We start from the raw sequence: 25,072 nt of genomic DNA, 5'->3' as shown, positions 1-25,072 counted from the left end.
TGCAAAAGTAGGAGAGAAATTGGTTGGCTCTGCGGCCGAGAGGTGGCGCGAGTGCCGCCCGCGTCAACCACGTAGCAAGTTTGTATGGGTGTTCTGTGACGCAGATATTCTAGCCACTGTAACGCAGCGATGGCACGCAGCCAACGCAGCACGCCGTGGTGCGCAGTTTCGCGGTTCGCTAGGGCAGTTTCCTTTTGTGCTAGCAAATTGCATTCTCCGATTCCTCAAGTGTATACAGTCGCCGACCGATTTTCCGGACTTCCAAAACTAGTCTAAAAAATCGAAGTGTGAAAAACTTGTTCACCCTAAAAGAGAAAATTTATTTGGCTTAGAGTGGTATAAAAAATGTTTAATAATGCCCTGCGTCATACTACGCTTGGAGGCGATCAGATTTGCTTGGATTTGTGCAAGACTGACGTCTCCGCATACAGTTGACAAGAGCGTCACGGCGTTGGCTATGGAGATCGCCATGGAGGTCGAAGAAACAAGCCCCGTTATTTCGCACGTGACCTCCTAAACCAGAGAATGGCGCACGCGTGCGTGTCCTAATTTTGGAGGCCATAGGGGCCACTGAAAGCCAAGCCTGGTCAAGTCGTCGAAATTCCGACATAGCGTTCTCCAAGAACGGGTAGCGTAGCTCGGAACGAGCGATTTAGTCCGGAAAATGGAACTCTGGTGCCTAAATTCGTCTGAAAAATCTGTCGCGAAACTGCATTAGCTCTATGGGAACAAGGAAGGTGCATTTATGAAGTTCGGAATATCCAACAAGTCAATTTTCGGAGTCCAAAAAATCAGTTGGCGACTGTATACAACTTTTGCTTGTGAAGGAAATCAAACATGGTGCAGCCTGTGCGAGCGGAGCAAACAAAAGGCTGTTTTAGTTCAGTCTCACGATTCGGCTGTGTCACGACCACAATTAAATCTGCGTGCTATCAGGTTCGTGGCATTCAAACTTTGTGTATTTATAGTGTTTCGCATATTACCCGCCATCCAGGCTCGCCGAATGTAACGAATATTCAAGTAACCGAATACTTCGCCAATCGAACTATTCGAGAGGTTACTATTCGATTCGTATATTCGAGTATTCGCACACCCCTAGTTGGCATCTCTGTACTCCATTTCATACTTGGCAGGCAATGCTGCGGAAGCTACAAAAGTAGTGCGGTCATAGAAGTCTTACGCCATGCATTTTGATGTGCAGTTTTTAATTTAGGAAGCTTTCTGTGGAATAACCACTTTACATACTGTATAACTATGGACATTACGTTACATCAAATTACACATTATTTGTGCACCTTTGTGCTTTCAGTAGGAGACGTACCGTGTTCTGGTCACAAAAGGAGGTTGTGAACTGTGGCCGCTGGTCGCATAACGTCCCTCCACTCATTTGGTGGTAAATACAGTCGAGCTCCACTGCTCTATTCCTCGCTATTGAGTTTTCCCAGCTGCTACATAGAGTTTTCGCAGTCCTGACCTAAAGCCCATTGACTCCTATGCATTATGTTCCCATTGATAAGTCGCGATTTTGTTAACGTTCCCACATCTTGCGTTGCATTTGAATGTGGTGGTCACAAATTTACCAGTGCAGAGAGAAATTTGGAAGTACGAAATTCAAGAAGTATGCGATCGCCAGTCCTGATAAGGAGGCTACAGTGCAGTTGTTTTTGCCAGCTCCCTAAAGTCCGCTTCGCCGCAATACAGCATTCTTATGCAGTGAAACAATATAGTATATTAATAATGGAAAATGGTTATTGTCACAAAACATAGAATGTGTCCCGTAATTATACTCGCTCACAGAGCTGTTCCCGATGTTCCCGTGGCGATTCTGGGCCTTGCTTGCCGTTACATTATACCAGCTGTAAAATTTTTTTCACGCGGATCCCTGAAAAGCGTACCAACAGGGTCCTACTGTAGTCTAAGATTTGCAACGCATTCCATTCTGTAAGTACGTCGTATGTCATGACATAAAAGCATGAGACGTTAACACAAATCACACGAGGCATACTATACAGTAGACTGAAATGTGTCCTTAATTTGCCCTGAAATTTGACTGGTCGCCACAAGCACTCCTGACCCAAATGGGGTCAATGGTGACCTGCTCAATTATTTGAACTTCCCCGTTGGCACCACAGCTTCTCCATAGAACCAATGCAAAACGGCGACCGAGATTTCAGATGCTGCACAGTGCCACACGATTTTTCAGACTATTACGCAATGTTACAACATGGCAGCCACGAACCAAGTTCCCACCATACAGGCCCACACCATCGCATTTTGTTGTGGAGGTAATTCCTCATCTTTCTAAGTGCCGTATGGCTAGTATAGCCGCTGCAAAGAGTTTCGTAGCCTTGGCACCAAACCACAACTTCGGTGACAGACTTCCGACAAACTGGTAGTGGTTAGGCCTAGCTGGTGGGGGTGGCAGCAGGAAAGCTGCAGTGGAATTGTTGCCCTTAGTATGCTTATACACGCAGACTACATTGAAGATCAGGCATGAGGTGCGTGACCAATCAGGAAAACAACCACGAACATTTTCGTGTGTGCGTTATACAGAACAGCATAAGAGCTTGTCTGGGAATTGAGCTCCAAACTGACATTGCACAGCACAGCCTAAATTGACAATGCTCGCATAGTAAAGGTCACGTGAGCTAGACTGGCTGTGCCTTTCAGTCACTCCGAACTGTCGAGGTGCGGCACCGATAGTTTCGGTGGTTTTTGGCAGCCAACACCGCTCTGCACTTGCTACCATTGTGCAGCTCAGATACGGGCATGGTATGCCATTCGCTAATCTGTACTGTGTGTACAGCCGTGTAAATCTAGAACGCACTGCCATTTTTAAAATTTGTAGCCAAATCAGGGTGGCAAGTGCGTCACCCAATGCTTAGGTGTTGTCCAAAAGATGGCGGCGATAATTTTACTCGCTCCTAAAATCACTTCCGGAGCATGCAGCCACTAAGAGCATGCCCTTTGAGATGTGCTATCGCTGGGTCGTGGATTTGGACACTACATAGCCCAAGCCATTGACATATGGAGTCCTGCTGCTGCAGCCAAGTTTGCGAATTAACCAGTATGCATCAGGCTGGCTGTTCTGAATATCTGGTCACATTTACATGAAAAATCAGATTCCCAACTAACCGAGTATGAATTCCAAAGGTTTTACTGTACTGCCAAATGAAGCAGCTGTGTGTTTACGTTTTTTTTTTTATAGTCTAATTTGATCTGCTGGATAATTTAATCAGTTTCATCAGTCTCATCAAGGTTAAATTAACAGAAGCCTACTGTATTTTTCTTTTACAGTAGGCTCTCAATAATTCAAACTCGAGAGGACCCCAGGATTTTGAATTATGAGAAGTATGAATTATCAGAAGTTCTCGTAAATATGACTCGGGGCAACATACCAACTTGTGTTGTAATGAAACATACACATATATTCAATAATACATTCGAACCCAGTTATAACTCAACATTTCCACGAAAAGTGCTCGTTATATCGGTAGTAGACACGTGCGTACACCGGGAAAAGGAGAGATGGTCAAGGGTCATGCGCGTCCTCAATCAACACGTGATTGTTGGTGCGCACGGTTTGGTCTCTATAACACATGTAGGCAGGCAATTGGCGTTATTTGCAACTGTTAGCGATATAATAATGCAAATGTTCAGCTAGAAGCGACCAAATCAGGAGATATTTTCCGGCATGGACAAGCAAAAAGTATGCATTAACAGAATTAATGCAATGGCGCAGTTTGAACTAAGCAGCTTTAAAATACATTGAAAACACAGCAGGCCAACCAAAAATTTGAAATTTGTTTGAATTATCAGAGTTTGAATTATCGCGAGTCTACTGTACATTATTACAGAGCAGTAGGGTGTGGCAGTGAAGAATCAGCTGACTCAACAAAGAATACGATTTGGCAGGAAGAGTGCAGAACTGGTTCAGGCAGCCATCTTGTTTATGCAGCATTGCTGCAGCTTCTTAAACCTATATAGAGTTTTTTTTACATTGACATTTGTGCTTCACTAATTGCACCCCATGACATGTTACAATTCTTCTGGTCACAAATGCTAGCAGCGAGACATTTCTAGCCTTCGTAATGTTGCCTGCTATGTATGAAATGTTGCAGTGGGAAGAGTTCAAATCCACAGTGGCGGTAGTGAGTCAAGTTTTGTTTTTCTGTCATTCAGTTAGGATGAGGAGATATCCGACACGACATGACAGCAGTGACACCTCAGCATAAAGAAACAGGTACATGGATGTACAGACAAAGAAAACCAAATTTTGAGCAGTTAACTGTTGTAGCGATAAAATTGTGTACATTTCACCACTGAGTAACAAAATGAACATTCATGAAAATGACTCGTTCAGCCCAGCCACAGTAGGTTACTCTATGGTCCCTAACATTGCTCTTCCTACCAACCAGCCTACAAAAATGGCAGCCTTAACTGAAAGCACTTGTCAACTAAGACATCAACTATGTTAATCGGAGGCAAAAATGACGTGTCAAAGTAAAAAAGACCTCTCGATACTGCATGGGTGGGTAGCTATCCAAACATCATCACCAATAGAAAGATTCTACAAATGGCAGTTTAAGCTGGCAGCAATCCAAAAATTCAGTCGCTTAAGTATCCTTACGTGATTTGAATGAGAAAGCATTGGGACTTGTTTAAGTTATCACCTTAAATTAAAACTCCACCTTAATCCACCTTGCTCTAATTTGTACAGACCCTAATCCACCGTAATCCAATTTGGGGAGCGGGCCGGTTAAATTTCTTTTTAAATGTGTCACTTTAATGCTGTGGCTCACTATCCGATGTTAACGCCGCACGCTCTCCAGATTTTTTTCACTTCATGTGGCATATAAGGCTTTCGCCTTAATAATGGTTGTCTTTGATAAAAGAATTTTACTTCCTCACAACAAGAGCACAGTAACAAGTTAAGTCAATCTGCTACTTTTCCAGAAAAAGTATGGCACTGTACCATGTACAAATTTGCACTAGTTCAAAGCATTACACAGCCCCTCCTGCAGAGTCTTAGTTTTTGTACCTCAGCTGTGCTTGAACTACGTGTTCCTACAAAGCAGTCAAAGTCTATAGGGGTGTCTGAAGTGTAGAGCATCAGAACATTCTACTAGACCAACACATGAAAGCTTGTCAAACAGCATGAACTAGCACCAACTCACCTCTTTCCATGGGACCTATTATTGGCTTCCTGCCTTGTGCACTCGGAATCGGGAGGCTGAAGTGCAGAAAGCTCTTCATTGCTGTCCACAGGAAACTTCTCTTGAATCCACTGACGGTACTGGATGACCTCGTCAGTCACTCGAATGATCCTACCCAGTATGCTGCAGCAATAGAAACTATTGATTGGATGTAGCACGGTGCATACCATGACATTAGAGCGTGTTAGAATAGAAGCCCCTAACGTTTTGGGGCCCGAAAGAAATAGCGTCGAAGCCACTGCACATGTGCAAGACGTAAACTGCATTTGGGTTTTGCGTCGGGCACGCAATTTTACCGATTTAGCGGGAGCCCCAAAAACTTTGCGTCAACAAACATGGGGGCACCCATTGAAGCGACGACTAACCGAGCACCAAACTGGGTTCTATTCGTGGTAACGCGTGAAGTTCGTAAGCTAGGAGAAGTGACTGCGGTTATCGCTATCTCTCAACTAACGTCTGTAATGAAGATTGATTCATTAGACGCCGCTGATTCCTAATTCGACTGTCGACTGCATGGCTCGTAGGCCTAACATGGATTTACTTGGCTGGTAAAGGCACGCAAACTTGGTTGCTCAAAGTTAAACACAACAAATAGCTTGCTGCTAATAGAATAACCTCTAAATTGTAATTAAACGCAAAAAACACAAATGTCAACATTACTCTTCTTATCATAAAATGTACATTTTATTTTAATATTTATATTAGCTTCTTCAACGCCGTAATGGCGCTGCAAGCACATGACGCTACCCACAAAGTTTCTCGCACTTCCAAAGTGCGAAGCCTCAATTTATCTTCAAGAAAGTACATTTGTTTTTTGCCTAATTAGATGAGCGATTCATTGGAGAACATTTTAAAGCAAGAATTATGTACCTGCACTGTCACATTGTAAAGATAGTGGAACTTGTAACCCCACCCAGTGTCTGTAAAACAGAAATTGAAGGTACCGATTTTACACGTTGCAAAAATGCTCGAATTGTATAGTATTTTCTATTTTTTCCAATGTTAATATTATGTTCAAACAAGTCGTAAGTAGGGTTAAAAACATTTGCAGCATGTTTCCATCTGTGATAAACAAGCGTGCACATCGAGGATGCACTACGTTTGAAACATGTTTACACTCTCCAGGCTTCTTGCACGCTAAAGGAACAGCGAATTATATTTGTCGTGTTTAATTTTGTAGAGTTTTTTCATTTAAACTAGTAGCTACAGCATGGCGACGTTTGGAGAACAAAGGCGAGCAAAAGGAAAATTTGCAAGGCAAGACTCAGTGTGCAAACACCCAGTGACGGGAGTTCTTCAGGAAGCACATTGAAACTTTGTAATTAATGTAGAGTGTGGCTGCAGCATTCTTGAGTCAGACTCTGCACTGGAAGGAAACAATTATAGATCTTGGCATTCTGTCAAACATCCTGCTCTTAATGAAAGCTTCAATGGTATCAATTGGCAAAGGGCAACCAAGGACACCTACGCGAGTCTTCAGACTCAAGTTTGCTGTATCTGACGCACTCATTTCAGCAAAGTTAAGAGAAATACACTTGATATACAATACCAGTAATAAAACCTGGCCTTTACACAATTCAATGGCCACACAATGTGAAGGCCTCCCATTAAAGTACTGATGCTGCAAAACAAGCTAGACAAAGATGAGCGGCCCCTATGGGCAAAAATAGACAATAGATAAATAGACAATAGAGGTGAATTTTAACTTTCCTGGATGTTTCCAGTCAGGGTTAACAGCTGTTCAAAATCTTCAGTAGATTGTCTCAGAACCAACTTTTGCAGTTCTTTCATGCCAAGAAGCAAAACATTTTCTAATGAAGCTTTTTAAATGAAGCTGCACACTTACTTCTTATACAGTCGGCCAAGCAATGAACCACACGCACAAAAAAGTCTTACAACTTTTGTATGGCTCCATATTATATCACAATATCATAATAGCATATATATTTTTTTCTATTTTATCATTACGCACCCAGGATTCTTCAGATATCGTTACTTTTAGTAAATTGCACAGATTTCACAGAAAAAGTGCTTAGTTACAATCAGCTAAACTTAAGTTATGTGCTGGCGTGAGACCCGCAATTGTGAATTGCTTACTAAATTTTAAAATTTTGAACATTTTTTATACACTATGTATACACCACACTGAGTTGTCCAGAAAACTGTGCTGTACAAGATAGTCATTTTATTCTTATTCTTAAACTTTTTTCCAAACTTGGACTCAAGCATGACAAAGGTATTACAACACTTGTGCCATTTGCATGAGATAAAGCTAGGATGCAAACTTTTCCACACAATATCCCTGACCACCCACTTTTCATCATTTCACTGAAATAAAGACAACTTATTTAGTCCCTAGAATGCAAAGCTCAATTTACACACTAACCTTTGTTTTGGGTCACTTGTAGCAGGATGGAAAGAGTGCACGGCCTGGTTGAGGACCATGTAAGCATACTCAAATGCTTTCTTCACTGTCAAAGCTCCATATGAGCTACGACCAATGTCATTACCTGAAAAGTCAACCAGCACAAACAGTTAAGAACCAAGTCTCGGTGGTATAACATTCCAAGTGAAATATGAAAATTTAAAACCTAGATTGAGTGTCAGATAACAGCAGCAGCAAATTAATGTAAATGTAGTATTTTGCAGTGCATGTATACAAAAAGGCATTTTAGAATTCCTTGACTTATGTGCGACTTATACACCAGAAAATATGGCAACTGAAATCATCAGCCTCCCATATAAAGCAGGAACAGGCGACTTTGAGGCTAAAGAGTTTAGCAAAAAACCTTAATTCTGGGGTTTTAAGTGCGAAAACCACGATCTGATTACGAGGCACCCCGTAGTAAGGGTCTCCCGAATAATTTTGACCAGCTGGTGTTCTTAAACCCTTTTAATGTGGACATTTTTTTGAATTGACGCACCTCTGTGTCTTTTATCTTGTGTTGTAAAAGAAACAATGCTTTATGTTGTATCTGTTTCCTATTTCCTACGTGGTTTCCTTGGCGTGCATGCGGAAACGTACCTATACGTCAGTGACACTAGAAGGCTTAATGTGCATCCAATGCATGGTACAAAGGTGTTTGTGCATTTTGCACCAACATCGAAATGCGGCCGTCGTGGCTGGGATTTGATCCCGCGATGTTGTGCTGCTAAGCACAATTTAAGCTTGGCAAGCTTAAAGTACATTAAGAAATAACGCAAACATGATGGCACCCATGGCTTTCGCTTCAATGCAAACTGTCACAATGGCCATACTCTCGCAATCGTTGATCACGAATAACTGGAGAAATTAGCTTTCATTTCCTCTAAATTCTTTTTCTTGGTTGGTGTTCCCTTTTCTCTTCAGTTTACCGAATTATGGTATTTTTCTTTATTGTAGAGTTATAGATGCAACAATAGACAGTTTTAGAAAGGCGTTTGCAAGAAAACAAATGTGCTATGTACACACAGGAATAGTGTTGTCCTCGCTGTGCATGCCCTATACATTGTTTGTGGTTTACACAAGCTATGTTACCATACTTATTTGGCAAGCTTAAAGTACATTAAGAAATAATGCAAACATGATGGCACCCATGGCTTTCACTTCAATGCAAACTGTCTCAATGGCCATACTCTCGCAATCGTTGATTACAAATAACTGGAGAAATTAGCTTTCATTTCCTCTAAACTTGCCTGGAACGCTAATTACTAGTGCACAGTGTTCAATTTCTGAGATAGTTCGGTGATTTTGGCGGCAAATAAACAGGATGGTTGCTAATGAAATGTCTTGGCTTGAATATGTTTGGCACAAGGCAACGATGGTGCCCTGCCTTAAAGGGACACTAAAGGCAAATAACAAGTCGACGAGAGCTATTAAAATGCCACTCCAGAAACCTCGCAGCACTTATTTCAGAAAAAGACGTAGGTTACGAGAAAATTGTATCTGAAAGGTCCGCATACATTTAGCACAATTTAAGTCACCGCCCTTTACTGCCGTAGGTGCATGAAACGGCAACCGGAAGACGGCAATATGGATTTCTTGCCAAAAAAGCAACGAGCCAAGACAGCACTGAATTCGCCGCTGCAGCTGCTCTTGGTCTAGTGGCGTGGACCATTCGGGAATCCCACGACATCACATGGACGTGACATTCCCTGCCACTTGCAATTTGTGCGACTTTTGCGAGCCAGCAAAGCCAGCGCAGCACTATGCGATAACAAAACTATTGACGCATGAAAGCACAAGCGGCGCAGAGTGGAGAAAACGAAACCTTTCGACCGCCTGTGTCATCGTTTAGGGCAACGTCAACCAGTTCTTTTTTCTAAATATCAAAGAGAAGTGGACAAGTAGCATTTTTTATGTTTTATAATGCAATACAATTATCTTTTTATTACGAGTGGTTGAGTAGTAGTGAAATAATATGAGGAGTGCCTTCGTCATCGGGCTAGTACTTGAATGTCCCAGGGAAGTCTTTAACCACGTCCTGCATTTACCTCAATTTCTTGATTCTGTTTGCGATAGTATTGATGCCTTAGGCGCTCTGGAGTGCCGATATATCACTTTAGGTTGACTTAATATTTGCCATTAATGTCCCTTTACCATTCTTTCTTTGCTTTCCCATACATTTAACTGAGTCTCCCAAGGGCTGTGTACCGTAGCATTCTGCAAAGGCCTTGTATTTACCGGACGTCAGGCATCGAATGCTATTCTAAGACTGTCTAATAATGCTCATATTTCCCCAAAATTCAGCAATATTTGTTAAAAGTTGATGGACCAAACAAAAAAATCAGTTCGCAACAGCTGATAAATTTTAACTTTTTTCTTTAAATTAACAAACCTCACCAAGATACATTCGGCAAATGCCAAACAAAACTATTTCTACATCTCCTATCTCAAAAAGGAAAGTAACATGAAATACACAATGAAACAAACACCAAAGTTTAGCAGATTTCAAGACAATAGATTCCTAAACGGCACGGCATCCTTGAAATGTGCATATGACATTTACAGATGATGCTCACTGGCCTACTTTTACAGATGAAAACTGATGACGCTGCCACTGGGAGAAAAAATTGTAGCTATAGATTCCTCATAATGTACCCCTCGAGTATTATGGAAGAGAACACTAAAACTGCTTAGTGTTCCCTTCCTGTGTTCAATAAAACTGAAATGTGAAATGTGAAAGCAACTTGTTACATATTAACATGTCAAGTTTGAATCCAGACATGACGAGTAATAGAACAAATTTGGTGTTCCCCTCGTATTACTCACAGCTTTACATATGCAATAAAATAATAATACAGCTGTCATTACACGAGAAAATAGTATTACTATAACGAACGCCATAACAAGGAAGATAAAAACAAGATTCCAGGACATGGCATACAGAATCCTCATATGTAAGCATGCATAAAGACCCTCAGACAACAAACTTCTTTGTTAATAATGTGTAATGAGTAACAAAGCTTGCCCCAATGAAAACAAATGAAAGTAAAAATTCTTTTCAGTTCAGATTTCTGTAGGCTTTAGCAATGGACCAAAGTGGCTGGTTCGTTACTGCCTTTGTATCTTTGTACAATTTGCACAACCTTACTATAAAAAGTAAAATCACCTGGAGTGAGAGGGTCCTCTATGCAAAGAATCGATGGACGGTAAGAGTCCCCTGCATCACGCTGCATTTCTTCTTTCCGTATATATGCACCACCATCTTTGATGCGAATTCCAGTCACAAAATAGTTGAAGTGTTTTCCATACAAGTCAAAAAACTCCAGCAGCAATGTGCCAAGATTTGGAGATGGCGCATCCCCACCTCGTGGGTGCAACTGTAGAAAGCTCACAGTCATAAGGATAAGAGAGTAGGAGCTGATACCACCAGTGAACACTTCATTCAAGTCCCGTTGCAGCAGAAACTGCTTCAGCACCAGCACCAACTTCGGAAGTGCAGGAAACTTCTCCTTGAATGACTGCATAGGAGAGAAAATTGTTAGTAAACAGTAAATCTTGTGGAAGACCAAATATGTTTATCACACGATTCAATAAGGAACACTGCAATGTTCTTGAAACTTTGTAAGCTAGAGTACACTGAAAGCACAAAATCTACAGAGTAGACAAAGCTGCAAGGCTTTGTTACGGGTAGAACTCGGACGTGATAAGAATACCGAGTGAATGCAGAATGGCAGAGGAGGACAAGCAAGGCAAAGGGTGGAGCGAAGTGGGACTTGTGGGTATGGAAACCTAGCAGTGCGAAATGGTATGGATTCTGTATACTTGTTCCAATGATGTGCATTTCCTGTTAAGGCTCCTTTTACACAAGCTGCGCAAGGGAGCCAATCGCAGTCGAGAATTTCTAACCGGATCGGGCTTGATCGCGATTAAATGTGGTCGCGTGACACCGGTATAAGTTTGAGCAAGGCATTCAATCCCTAAGGCTCATGGCAACATGTAGCCATCACATAGTGAGCAGACAAAGGTCTTGTATGTAAAGCAGCTATAGAGTGCATTTGGAAAAAGCAAATTCACTTGGTTGCATGTGGCTTCAACAGTTTCACAGCATAACAATACTGTAAAGCTGCGTGCATTTGAAAGATTCCTGCAGATTGCAAAATATTCCACGAAAAATTATACTACTTCCAACTTAAAAGTGATAAAGGATTACCTGAATGAGGCAGGCACTTTTTACTCCATTGTTCATGTTGAAGCTGATGTCAACCTTGACTGTTGTTCTTGCGTCAGTCAGCTTCACAATGGGAACCTAAAACATTTGAACTGCAGATGTGTACTCAGACCAAAAATGCGAGGAACCATCCGTAAGAAAAAGCACTGTTTACTTAAACCACTGCAATATTCTTAGAGTATTTAAAGCTTACGGGGATATTTTGAACATGATTAGCACTTGGCAATACAAAGGTACCCCAAAAAAAGCCTAAAATGAAGACCAGTCTCATCTCAACTTTCCTTGCACATAGCCCACTGCTAATGTGAACATTTAAACAATCCTCACTTATGTTTTTTGGGGATGTCATTAGGCACCTTACCTGAAGTCTAAAACCCACTCGCATAATTCTGACATGATTCACAGAAAGGCAAGAAATTATCTTTGCCAGTCCATGCACAAATATCTAGCACTCATTTGGGTATTCCAGATTATAGGAAAGAAAAATAAGCAGTGAGCTTGAAAAACAACCATCTGTAAGGCTCTCCCCAAACACATAATATTCACACTGTTCTACATTAACAAGAAACTTACAGAGGCCTTGTCAAGGACCTTAATAGACTGTGGTTCAGCTATCCCATGACTTAGCAAGGCCTTCTCTAGTGTCCACATAGGTAATGTTTCCCACTTGCCAAGGACAACCACATCGATGTCACTAGAGGGAGAAGAAAACAAAAAAAATTAAAGTTCAAAGCAGAACACAAGTTGGAAAAATTATGCAGATTCCACGCACTGTGGGAATTGATGTAAGCAAAGCTTCCTGTGCTGGTCGCTTTGATTGGCGATAATTAGCAGTGATGTTGACGGTAAATGTTTACTTTCTTCAGCGCACAATACGAGAGTGCCGAGTTGATGTTAAGTGTTACCTTGTGTGCACCACTGTGTCTGTATAGTACACAGAACACAGCGAGATGTGTTTATTCAGGCGTTGTGCGCCATTGTTCATAACCTCAGAAGGTTTGCATTGTCATTACCTCACACGGCACATCGCACCGTGGCCGAAGCGTTAAACTAATTGAATTAAGGAGCTGTATGTGCCAAAACCACAATCCGATAATGCAGCATGCCATAGTGGCACATTCCAGATTAATTTTGACTCCCTGGGGTTCTTTAGCACGCACCTAAATCTAAGTACGAGCGTTTTTGTATTTTGCCCCAGTCGAAACGCAGCTGCTGCAGTCGAGGTTGAACCCGCGACCTCGATCAAAGCCACAGCCACAAAGCTATCGCGGTGGGCCAAGAAGTGTTGGTTTCATGTCAGACCACTTCCGTAGTGTCGCCTAGATGCTACGGTGCCTTAATGCGGCTTTGCATCTGCATGCCGTATGTACTTGTCCGCTTGAAAAATTTGCATGGCATTTTTCAGAAATAGCAGAAACATACTGTATCGTACCTTCAACTTAAATTTATCAAGTTTGTGCGCAACCACTGTGCTGTGTCTAGTAGTATTGTTTCCTTGCCTTCTTATGTCACCTTTTCTCTCTCCTGCCGTGAGCTTTACTCATTTATTCCTAGTTGGTTGTGAAAGCAGAATGGGCATTTGAATCGGCCTCATACAATGCTAATGGGTGCTAATTGAAATGAACAAAAATAAGGCTCAAAGTAGCACTTTTGAATAACTGCGCTCAATAAATGCAAGCGTTTCGATATTAAAATCTCAAAGGCAAGGCATCCATGACAAATGGTTAGGAAAAATATCAGCAGTATTTAAAACCAACACCCCAGACACCACATGGGGTGCTCTACCTGAAGCTGCGATGGTGGCTCTTCGCACTTCCTTTATTGTGGATACTTACACTGACAGGTCAAACTAAGGCGGAATACAATATACATTGCTGATGATACGAGGATTTTTATTGGCGCAAGCACCAGATATGGCCAAACAACGCCACAATATACATTGCAGTCTTGGTAAGAGCTCAGGTAAGAGATTTAGAGTTGGTAGTTTGTGCTTGAACTTTCTTTGTGTTCCTTTTGTTTTGCCCATTTTCCCATCTGGCGCAATTAGTAACAGTCTTTAAAATTGAACGAACTAAGCCCACAAGGTGTTCTGCTCAAGCATAGTGAATGCACTGTCCCCTCAATTACACGGACAAAGTGAAAGCGCAATATGAGTCCCTGGTGTTCTTTAAGAGGACTACAATATATTCAGGGCGTGTATCAACCTTCTCTCGGAACTAGTTTGCTTTACAGGTACGTAGCAGCCATCCATCATGCTATGCCTTATACATATTAAAACATTGCACCACGTTCCTCACGATATAAAGGCTTTGATTACCTGGTTGGAAGGTACAGGCCTGTCCGAAAGCTCCCAAAAATCTCCACCTGAAAGCGGCACACCATCATGTAAAATGAATTCTTGTTCCTTGAAACTTCAATAAGCATCACTAATATGTGAATTCAGGAACACAGGGCGTCTTTCTGCTTTGTGAATTCCCTATTCAACTATATTGTTCAGCCTAGGGAATAACTGCAGAGACTGACAAATGCCAACAATAAAGTAAATCAAAACAACTTTTGGACACTGATAGACACTAACATACTTGTTATCTGCTACCATTAAAAAAAAAAAAAACATTTAATTTTGCAGACTTAGACAATTATTATCAAGAACTAAATGGCAAAAGTTTCCAGATAAGTAGCTTTGAAGCACCTAAGCTTGCACACAAACTACCCCACTACATGAACAAGCACAATATTCTGTTCTGTCAACGTTTGATGACACACGAAGGTAAAAACTATGCAGATCTATAGGCCCATCAAAACAAGTGAGACCTTGCAATAAGAGTTACACCTAGGAACATGCAATTCATATCTAATATTGCAGCAGGTGAAACAGTACACACATAATATATAAGCATGTTAGGCAACATTCAGGAAATTATTAGGTAAGTGATATCACTGTGCCCAGTATAATCTAAGTAAAAGATTTAGCATTTTTACAATTCAGAAGATCTCACTAATAAAATAGTTGTGAAGGTTCAATGCTTAAGTAAGCTGCGAATTTACACTTTACTCGCTTGTTTAGTTGCATTAAGCTTTATTCCCTGTACTCTGCCAGTCCAAAGCAAACTTCATTTTTATAGGCAATGATAGCCTTCTGACTATCAATCTAATTATCGTGAATGCATTTTATAGTGTTGAAAGTAAAAAAAAACTGTTTGATTTTATTATTTATATTAACAGCAACAGCTTGGACAATATATACAGATGCATTAGAAACGAATTGCTGAAAAAATGGTAAAAAGGATGAGAAACCCAAAAGGCACCTCTGCTTGTGGCCAAAGGCCAAGGATGACATCTTTTATCCTTTGGATGACTCCCAACCGCATCTGATGCTCCGCTGGAGTTGGCTGCATGTATCTGTAGAACTCTTCAATCTCGTCATGAAGCCTGCAAAAGTGGCATAAAACTTTATAAACCAGCAATAATGGAATAAAGGAGTAGAAAATCTGGAATGAACCTTGGTTAAAATCTGTTGCAGATACAACCCTTGGTGCACATAGCAACAAACTTGCCCACATCAAGCAGTTGATCAACAAAACAAGGAATGGTTGTAATCACAGCTCATTTGGTCAACAAGTTCTTAATATTTTAAATTCCTTCAGATAACCATTGTTAGGCTATGCTATATGCAAATAAATTATTGGGAGGAAACTAACAGCATTCTTCATAATGCAACACACAAACATGCAAACTATTTGTTTCTCGTAATAAACCTGAGAGGAAGAATGTAAAGCTTAAATTCAGGGGTGTGTGAATAATATTTAAAACCTATTCATATATGTACTGAAAAATATGTCGATTTTTTAAATATTCAACTGTTTTTCACCGTTGATATAACATCATAATTGCATCTCAGCATTCGTGACATTTGCGAGTTCGTCACTATGCTGTTTATTATGAAGTAAACATTATCAAAAACTCGAATGGAGCATCATAAACAAGCCAGATTCTTATGAGCATGTGTTGTGAATTGGTGGAATGAAGGTTTAAAATTTGTCGGCCTGTTAGCATCCGAGCATACCACTGAGAATAAAACGAAAATGTGCACCGACTGGTGCAATGGGTAAGTGAAGAAAGCACTTTTTTCTCTAGTTGGAATGGTCGCTGCAGGTGGTGTCACTAATATCAAATAATGATGCAATTCAGTATTTAGATTAAATCTTCACAAAAAAAAGCGCAGTTGCAGCATCTATAAATAGTATCAAACAATACCCATTGCCACATGCCAGTGAAATTTGCATGCAAATGACTGGTTTAAACAAAAAATCCTACTTTCCAAGTGATGCAGCATGCCACTCTGTGGAAGTTATAAAGTACGATTCATTTTTGCTTTTTGTTTCATCTTCGACTGCAGAAAGCTGGCAATGTGAAGTATTAGAACAACTATAAGAAAAGAATTCACATTTGCAAATCGAATATTTACACCCCCCCTCCCTTATATATATATATACACATATATATATATTGGAAGCGTGAAATTTGAGAAAAAAGAAAAGCTGCCTTATTACTCTAAACTATATGACCTCTTTTATATGATTACTCCATATGTTAACTATTCTAAATATAAAATACGAGTACAACTATATTCCTTGGAGGAAAATGGGGACGAACATGTATATTTCTACACACACGCCTATACCCCAACTTAAATAACTTTCATAGAGAAAATATTGACCTGGTGGCATGACGAAAATGGGATAGCGGAAAATATGTTACAATCATCCTCCCCCCCCCCCCCCCCCCCTCTATAGAAACTCTCTACCAAACGAAACTGTTTTTGTAGCTCTTTATCAATGTTATCGAGCTTTGCACTCGCAGCTTGAAAGTGGTACGAAAGAAATGAACCTAGAAAGTCGCAAAGAGCACTACGCTTCCCAGAGTAACTAAATACGTTGTAGATTAAAATACTTGCACCAAAGCTAAGAATCTGGAGAATGTCTACTTACTTTTAACTGACAACTATATACAAACTACTTATTAAAAGCCGTTCGAAGTTTGCAAAAAGCTTTAGTGTCCCACTCACATAATATATGCACATTAATTAGAAATGAGCGCTCAAGGGGTCCCAACCACCCCCCTTGGCCTTGGTGAAAAAAAGTCTGCAGATAGCATATGTTGCTGTGAACATCTCAGCCAAATTTTGCAGTGTCCACAGCTCACAAGCAGAGCACAGTCACCCTTTTTTTTTTTCAAACACTTTCTTCACCAGAAGCCTGCTCCTCACTCTTTTCTGAATGCATATAGCAGATTCCCATACGTGGTTGCTATTGGCCAACAGCTAACATCAATCAAGAAGGGCGTTTGAATCAGTGCACTTCTTCCTACAAGTGACCGTGTATATTTATTGACGGCAGTTTAATAAACAGGCTGCAGTAAGCAAAAATCTGCTTTCTAATTTAGATAATCATGTATTTCCGGAAGAAGCCAACTATCGTCTGCTCACGCTTGGCCGTGGCTGCCTGCATAGGAAGTACACTTTTGCCACCCTGCTTACTAGTGTTGAAGCCATAGGGTATCGCTAATTTCAACTAGTTTTGAACGCTCAACAAGTCTATAACCACGTGAAACTTATGGTCAGATCACACGCAACGTTTGCCAGTCAGCGTGCGCGCTCACTCCTGGCCGCTCCTGGTAAGTAGCCTTGGCAGGCTTCGCTTCGTATTGACTACTGACAGCGCTTCAAAATGCGCAAGTTTGATGCGGCTACTATCTGTCAGTCAAGCTGGTGCAGGAAAGCCAGTCCGTACCACGTAGCACGGCCACACGAGCATATGAACGCGAAGCGGACATTCAAGCCCTGTCGTGCACAAAGCAAGCGCTGTGCATACCGCTACAGTAGTGGCGTCTACATGAACATCAAAAATCAAATTTGAACTGCTTGCCACGGTGACACTCAGTAGGCATCGAGGGCCCACCTCGCTCCGCCGTAGCCTTTACAGTGGAAGTTTGATTGCCAATAACTCCGCTTCTGCTGAACACCAAGTATTTTTTTCGGTAAAGTATTTCTGAAATAGTCTAACTTCAAATGCATCTCTCGACTTCAATAAAAGGTGGTTCAGGAACAAAATATGAAAATTTCTTCTGAACATTCAAACAGCCTTTTTTTTTTAAGCTACAGAAATGCAGCTAATGGCAGGCCATTCATTCTAGTTTCAGTCATCTAAAATACCATATTTGCTGCAGATCTGGTTCACATAGATTGGGTAGTTTGAGAAATAGGTAAAAGAGTACGAAAAGGCTGTTTCCAGATGCAATTAAAGCAACTGGAATCTTGGAAAACGTAATCGTGGCATGTTTACATCACTGTGGCCAGCAGAGCAGAATGTGCATAACTTGCCATGTCGCGAATAGGGCATGGTGCACGCCACTTATCTCATGCCCCGCCCCACGAGCACGATCATGTCATCAAGACAAATGTGCCCCTCAATACGGCATTCTGCAGACAAGAGTTGCTTAAATCTCAGCAGGCAGAAGGTAATGGCACTGAAAATTCGTGTTAACCTGTTATTTCATGTCAGGTGGAATAAGGTGTTAAACGAGCACCGATACTAAAGTTCGGCCAGCTGCATGGACCTTTCGTGCACTCGCCAGCCATTTGCGAGACCGTCTTGCGAGAGGCTTAGGAGCAAGACACCGGAATGGACGAACACAACTGCTCGAACGCGCCACCGTTCTCGTGACCGTACACACAAACGATTAGGTGTTGGTGTCCAGCATGGGGGCAAACATTTTCGCTCACTATCTGGTCGTGGTGAGTAGGACTTCGGCATGTCTTATCGGTAATATTCGGCTGGCTAGATTGATATATAAAAGGTGCAATGCTGTTGTGATTGTCTATACTACCGTGTTGTCCTTCCTTTGTTCACTTGATAATTGCGGTATTAAGCCTCAATTCCCTGAGAACACCACAAATGAATACAGAACCTTTCACAAGACCCGTTAAAGACACATGCCAAGTGCAGCAAATTAGTCATACGAAAGCAGAGGTGGCAATCACCTGACACCACAAACGACTCAAGAGCATCAGCACACTGATGCGGCAATTGAAGGACACCGAATGATAGTCGCTAAAAGCTGCCAAATTGGCCCTTTGATCTGTGCACTTCACTTGGAAACACAGGACAACACACACTGCCCACTTGTGTGTGTACACACATCAGTGGTGTCTGCTACAGAAAGACTGCCACATCACGTTTTGGCGACGTGAATAGTCTTTTCACGTTTGAGGCCACACTGTACTTGGCACACATTTTGAAATGGTCGCATTAAAGGTTTACTGTGACCATACTACTTAAGATATGTGGACAGGAAAGAATGACAAGGACAGTGCGCTAACTTTCAACTGAATTTATATTTAGACAAGCGACACATTTATACCCTAAGTAACAAAGACAGAAACGGCAAATCACCGCACATGCAGCCCAGAAGAATCCAGATAAGATGAAAGTTTGCACACCGTCCTCGTCCTTTCCGCATCGCTTAACAAGCCCTTAAGGCCTTAAAAAAGAAAAGAAAAAAAAAAAAAAAAACGACCAAAATAACAAAGTGCTTCAACATGCTTAAAGTAACTCTGGAAACATTGTACAGCAACATATTCACAGGACCCGGCGAGTGTATCACTTCTACTTTCTTTGTCTTCAAACTGTCATCTAGAGAGGTGTCACTGTCTTCTGCGCTTGAAGAATGAAGTCAACATCACTTTCACTATCTGATGAATAGCAATCTGCCATACTAAAACACCCCACGGATGATGACATGTTTGAAGAGCAGGAAAATCTCATGCAAACAGGTTGACCTCAGCACATAAGGAATGCATGTTGCTATCTAGTGTGAAAATTGTTTTCGATGAAAGCACTACAATCAAAACGGCTACAGCCATCTATATTGCAAACTGAAAAACAACCGTTGACAGCTTCTGTTAGTCAAAAGTCACTCAGAATGTGGCGAAAAATCCATGATGAGACGATCTTGTCATAATCCAAAATGTGGCAATTACTCATGATGAGCCGAGGTCGTCAAGGTGCCAGTTAAGTGCTATGGTCACATTAAATGTATCAAACCAACTAGCCCAACAGTGTCTCGGGCAACCGAGGTTCCATAGCGCGTTACGCCGTGAATTTGCATGGGACAGCTATCCAATAAAAGTAAAACAATTTTTTTTTTTTCATTTTAGTACTCCTTAACGAGAGAGAGGTGTGGGAAGCAGTGGAACTCCGTGGCGTCCCTTGCCCGATATCCTCTAATGGCGCATTCCATTCGCAGAACAGGAGCGGATGCAAAGAGGAGCAGAGACAAGCAGTAGCGCAGCAAGAGAGACTGCTTGCTCCCACGTCGAAACCTTCCATGTGCTTCGAGAGCAGGTATGAGAAAAAAGGTATATCATGAGACCACTGTTCACCTTCCCAGCAGCCTGTGCGGGGAACGTACTTGCAATGTGCACTCGGTATGGCAGCGTTGGGTATGGCGGTCAGAGTAAAGTGTTTGATGTTCCTAGCTACAGCCAGTCGAAATCGTGCATATTTCTGCGCGCGGGGGTGGGGGGGGGGGGGGGGGGGGGGGGCAGATTCGTTCCACGTTTCTGGCCGCACTGATCCACTGCCATGAAAACACAATCAAAATAAAAGGATATGACGTGTTTGCGCATGCGACTTACTTCGTGCTCCACATTCACGCGGGAGCAGCTCGAACTGCTCTCGGCGTGGCCAAGCAGCTTCTGTTCTGCCATTGGTTCACCGCACTCCTACTCACCCATTGGAACGCAGCTAATCTTAAGCACTTTAGGAATGCGTTTAAGCGCTCCTGTTCGCCCAATCAAAAACGCCATAAGCGACACTGACTCGAGGAAAAGAGTTCCCGAAAGGCACCAACCACACCCGGAGGAGACTAGCAAGAGTGAACTGCGAGAGACCAACCGAGAGCTGAGTGAAGACGAACACTGCAGCATACTTTCTTGCCTGTACTCACAAAATGTCCCGGAGGTCAACACGTTTTGATAGGAAAACCGTGCAACCGTGAAATGGCGTGCTACGGGAAGGCGCAACAGAAAGGAAGGCGAACACAGGCGCAAACTAAGAAATGATTTTATTGAACCCAGACCACGGTGTAAGATATATACTCTTATATCTTACACTGTGACCCAGATCCACAGGTATATATCTCCACAAGCTGCGCAGGCACACTGTTACAAAGAACACGGAAATCGTCAATCAGGAAGAGATTAAACCAGGCGCGAAAACAATTTATTTTTCTGCATTGTACAGTGCAATCGATGTTCGCTTACACACTCCTGACCTGCCTTTCTGATAAGAAAAAAAAAAAAAATCACTCATGTTTCACGAGCGGTTTTCTGCTTGCTCTTGCCTAGGATTTTCACGCTATGGAAACGTGGTTCAGAAGTGGGACAGCTACTGCTAAGTGGTCAGCAAGATGTGTGTGTATTAGCTAGATTTCTTGTGTGCTCCCCAAGTCGGTCATTGATGCATTGCCCCGTCTGGGCGATGTATACTTTTTCGCAGGATAGTGAGATCTCGTACACAATGTTGTTGGCACACTTAACACATTTCATGGTTCTTTTTACAGCCTGTCTGCACAAGTGATGCGACGGCTCAGCTGAAAAAGCTTCTTGGGGGCTCAAAAAACCATCGGCACATTAAACCGAGTAGTCACTCTTCAGGCAATGTGTGACCTTCTGCATGTACAGAACCACTTCCGGCCTCCGAGTGCCCACCCAGGGTTTCCGCGGCATTCTTGTAAGCATGGCGCTTCATTTTTAATTGCCGTTTCGCTGCTAGAAACGCGGGCTTTTTCGCTCAATGGGTCGACAGTTTCGCCTCAATAAAGCGCTGTTTTGTTAACAATGAGTGGGTGTCGTGTTCTGCATATGCATACCGGTGTGCCTCAAAGGTCAGCAAGCATCGAGGTGCGCGGGAATCTCCCATGGTACAAATAGGTGGTAGACTGGTTAGAACCAGCCTACGGCGAATCAACGATTCGCAACATGGCAGCCCCTGCCTACTCTGTTGACAGCACTTTCATGAACTCAAAAGCCAATGAGCAGCTACATCAATCATGGTCGTGCGATTGAAGCACGACTACGGGTGGGTTCCAATTCTGGCCAGCATCGGAGAGTCTATGCAGACAGCTAAGGGGACAGCTGAGATAGCTTTGAGGCCATGTAATAAAACGCGTTTCGAACCGTCTGGAAGACGAATGGAAGACGCTTCTGCAACGTGACGCCACCTCATGGCAACAAAAAACTTAGAGAAAAGCACACAATATTTCTGTATTTTAGGTCTGCACCTGTGAACCTATGAAAAACACGGTGCGACTTACATTAAGGGCATAGGACAGCATGTCTACGTTATCTTGTGAGTACACAACTTTCCTGTCGACTTTCCAAGCGTCCTGCTCAGCCGCCATCTTGTTTGGACAGGAAAGTAGCCTGCATCAGAGTACTAGAATGGGAGAGTTGGCTCAGCAGACGCCTTGATAAGCGCCGAGGGCAATCCAAAAAGACGCTGAAATTGCGGCGGCGCTCCCGTCGCCTTATCCTGAAGCTGCGGCTGCTTCAGCAGTGCCCACTGGATGAGGCGAGCTCGTGGGCCGAGTAGCTGTCGTCTGCTCAACGCACCGTCATTAACAACGCAAGGACGACTTTATTGACTACAGGTCAGTGGAGAATCAAATCACTGTTTCCACCACTGAGTCAAAACTATAGTCGGGTACAACTTAAGAAGACCGGAGGGGCCCCGGCCCAGATGACCGAGGCGCAGCAGCCAATTGCCTCCACGACACAGCCCAGCTCGAAGCGCGGGCTGCCATGTTCTCCGTCGGCGAGGTCACCGGCTGCCCGGCTCATGACGTCAGTCTAGAGTGTGCGCCCATTGGTGGAGGCTCTTGTGCATCCGCCTTTGAGGGGCTAATGCCGCTGCCTTCTACAGTTGTACCAAACTACGGATGCAGCAGCGATAAGGGGCCGTATTCTGAAACATTCCACTTCGGCGATAGTTCGCCTAGGCGGCAATTTCACTTTCAGGCACGCGCCGATTAGCTGGTTGAGCAAAACAAGAAACCAAATCGTGCCCTCTAGTAGTTCCGCTCAACGTCATTTTGACGTGACAGTGTCATTGGGTGCTCCCGACATATTGAATAAACGAACACGCAACGTCGGCAAGTGCAACGTCGGACACCATTGCGGATGGCTTCATAATAAGCAACATAGGGCGCTTGCCGCTGCTACCAACGTCGCCTTCTCTTCAACATTAGCAGCAGCGTCATCATTTTCATGGCAAGCAAAACTTTCATCTGGACACTGGGCTGGTATTTTGTAACGATGCCTTTCCGATGCTAATGCCTTTTCATGCTTTGTCAGTGGTCAAAGCGACGGTCCGCTCATGTTTTCAACAGGATCAGCTGGCCGTGAGCAGTGGATGATAAGACTAGTATAGAATAAAGCATAACGCATAGCTAAAAAACACCGGCCCTGGTCTCATGATTCAAGAGTCAACGAAGCACAAAGACCAAAGGACAAAAGCTCGCAGCGCAATTTGAAACCTCACACAGCGTGCAGCACGCGAGTGATGCTGCTGCAGGTTTCACCAGGTTCATAATACTCATATTAAATTGCAGTTCAGCTGACTTAACCACTAGGAGTCCTGTAATATATTTATAAAATATAAAAACAAATTTTAAGTCAAAACAGTGTTTCATTATCCTCTTTAACACATTGCTTAACGTGAACGCTGAGCAAAGGCTAGGTTGCCTTGAACATGGCAACCTAGCAACACTGCACTGCCACGACAAAACTAAGGTGCTATTCGACATGCATGGCGGCTGCACGGCCGCCATTATCCGCCATGTTGACTCTCTCATTGGCTGTCGAGAGGTCATGTGTTATGAAATTTGTGCCGGGAAACGGAAGTTTTGCAAAATGCAATTTTGCGTTTTCATCAGAATGACGAAACGTGACGTGGAGCAACAAATTTTATCGACATACTTTCTTGTGGTCCTTGGCACCTATATTGTGACTTTAGCGCTTTAAAAAGTGGACGGTAACGTGCAGAAGCCCGTGCATCTGCAATTTCGCGAATATGTGGTGGCATTCCAAGATAGCCGGCATGTCAGCTTGTTGATTGGCTGAAGGATTATCCCGTGAAGAGCGTCACAGGAAGGGCCGTTTCGTAAACGCCAATTTGACGTTGCGTTACATTGCACTGGGCCGCCATTGCAGACATTTTCCGCCATAATTTGTGGTGCGACGAGCGACGCAAATTATGGTAATGAGCGGCCATATGCAAGCGCAGTCGAGAGGCATGCGTATCTCCGCATTTTCCCCCGTCGCGAAAATCTTCTGTTCACAATGCGTGCTCATAGCATTGGCATCGCTCTCGGGTGGTGTTGGCATTTGTGTTTTGAACCATCATTTTTATTAAAAACACGTTTATTTGAAATAATGTTGGTTGAAAGTAAAACTCTCTGCAACTTTTTGCACTTTTCTTTACAGCGTTTGTATCGTAATCAATAATCATGACTTTTCGCGTCATTAAAGGCTATGACATCGGCGACTTTTTAATTATAAATATACGCAAGGCGGCGCCTTGAAGTTTCCTCTCGTGGTGCGAGTAAGCAGCGGAGTGAACAAGAGATGGCAGTGCCGGCGCTTGCGTCGCTTGATGCCTGTGACGGGCACAACGCTATCGATGATATTCAGTCGCTTCTCAGCTAGACGAGTCGGGCTGAGTCACTTGCGTTTCATGAGATATCGATAACGCGGCCTAGAGCGCGCACTCATCATCACTGGTAGGTCGCTTATGTTGTCTCAAGCTAGAAAGCAAGCGCGAGGGTGCCAATATACGACAACTCATTCCGTTTCCCCGAAAACACGCAGCCTAGCTAATGAAGCAGACGACAGCCTGCGCGCATGCAGACGACGGAAGCGATAAACGATTTTGATGGAATAATCGTACGCTTTGAGCTAGCTGCTTTATTTTTACTGGGGAGGAAAAGTGTTTTGCTTTATCAAGAACGCTAGGTTCAATGCCTACATTACAGTTTCTTAGGCGAAACATCAAATTTGCGTCATGTTACGAAAGCAAATCAGGGCCATCAGCGCCATTTTGTAAGCGTCGCGCCTACGTCACGCCTCGAAGAAAATGGCGG

The 25,072-nt window shown here is 42.8% G+C and overlaps 2 protein-coding genes across 4 annotated transcripts in view; both read right to left on the bottom strand.

Annotated features, from left to right (window-relative positions):
• The window catches only part of LOC119443965 (paraplegin-like), a 389,278-nt gene that overhangs the window by 158,384 nt on the left and 205,822 nt on the right, over window positions 1-25,072 (bottom strand).
• LOC119464635 (terminal nucleotidyltransferase 4B) overlaps window positions 1-25,072 on the bottom strand; it is a 72,627-nt gene that overhangs the window by 4,853 nt on the left and 42,702 nt on the right. For 2 of the 3 annotated variants that reach the window (XM_037725660.2, XM_037725672.2), the window contains exons 2-8: window positions 15,178-15,301; window positions 14,187-14,233; window positions 12,443-12,563; window positions 11,852-11,947; window positions 10,808-11,159; window positions 7,603-7,726; window positions 5,178-5,354 (exon numbers count right to left, since the gene is read on the bottom strand). In XM_037725660.2, the coding sequence (XP_037581588.1) occupies window positions 5,178-5,354; window positions 7,603-7,726; window positions 10,808-11,159; window positions 11,852-11,947; window positions 12,443-12,563; window positions 14,187-14,233; window positions 15,178-15,301 (1,041 nt within the window). The remainder of the gene's footprint in view (window positions 1-5,177; window positions 5,355-7,602; window positions 7,727-10,807; window positions 11,160-11,851; window positions 11,948-12,442; window positions 12,564-14,186; window positions 14,234-15,177; window positions 15,302-25,072) is intronic. The other variant, XM_037725667.2, reaches the window with a different exon arrangement.

The sequence above is a fragment of the Dermacentor silvarum genome, chromosome 1, assembly GCF_013339745.2.
Source record: "Dermacentor silvarum isolate Dsil-2018 chromosome 1, BIME_Dsil_1.4, whole genome shotgun sequence".
NCBI classification, from domain to species: Eukaryota; Metazoa; Arthropoda; class Arachnida; order Ixodida; family Ixodidae; genus Dermacentor; species Dermacentor silvarum.
Note: the sequence above shows the minus strand (reverse complement) of the source record. Positions and strands in the feature narration are given on the sequence as shown.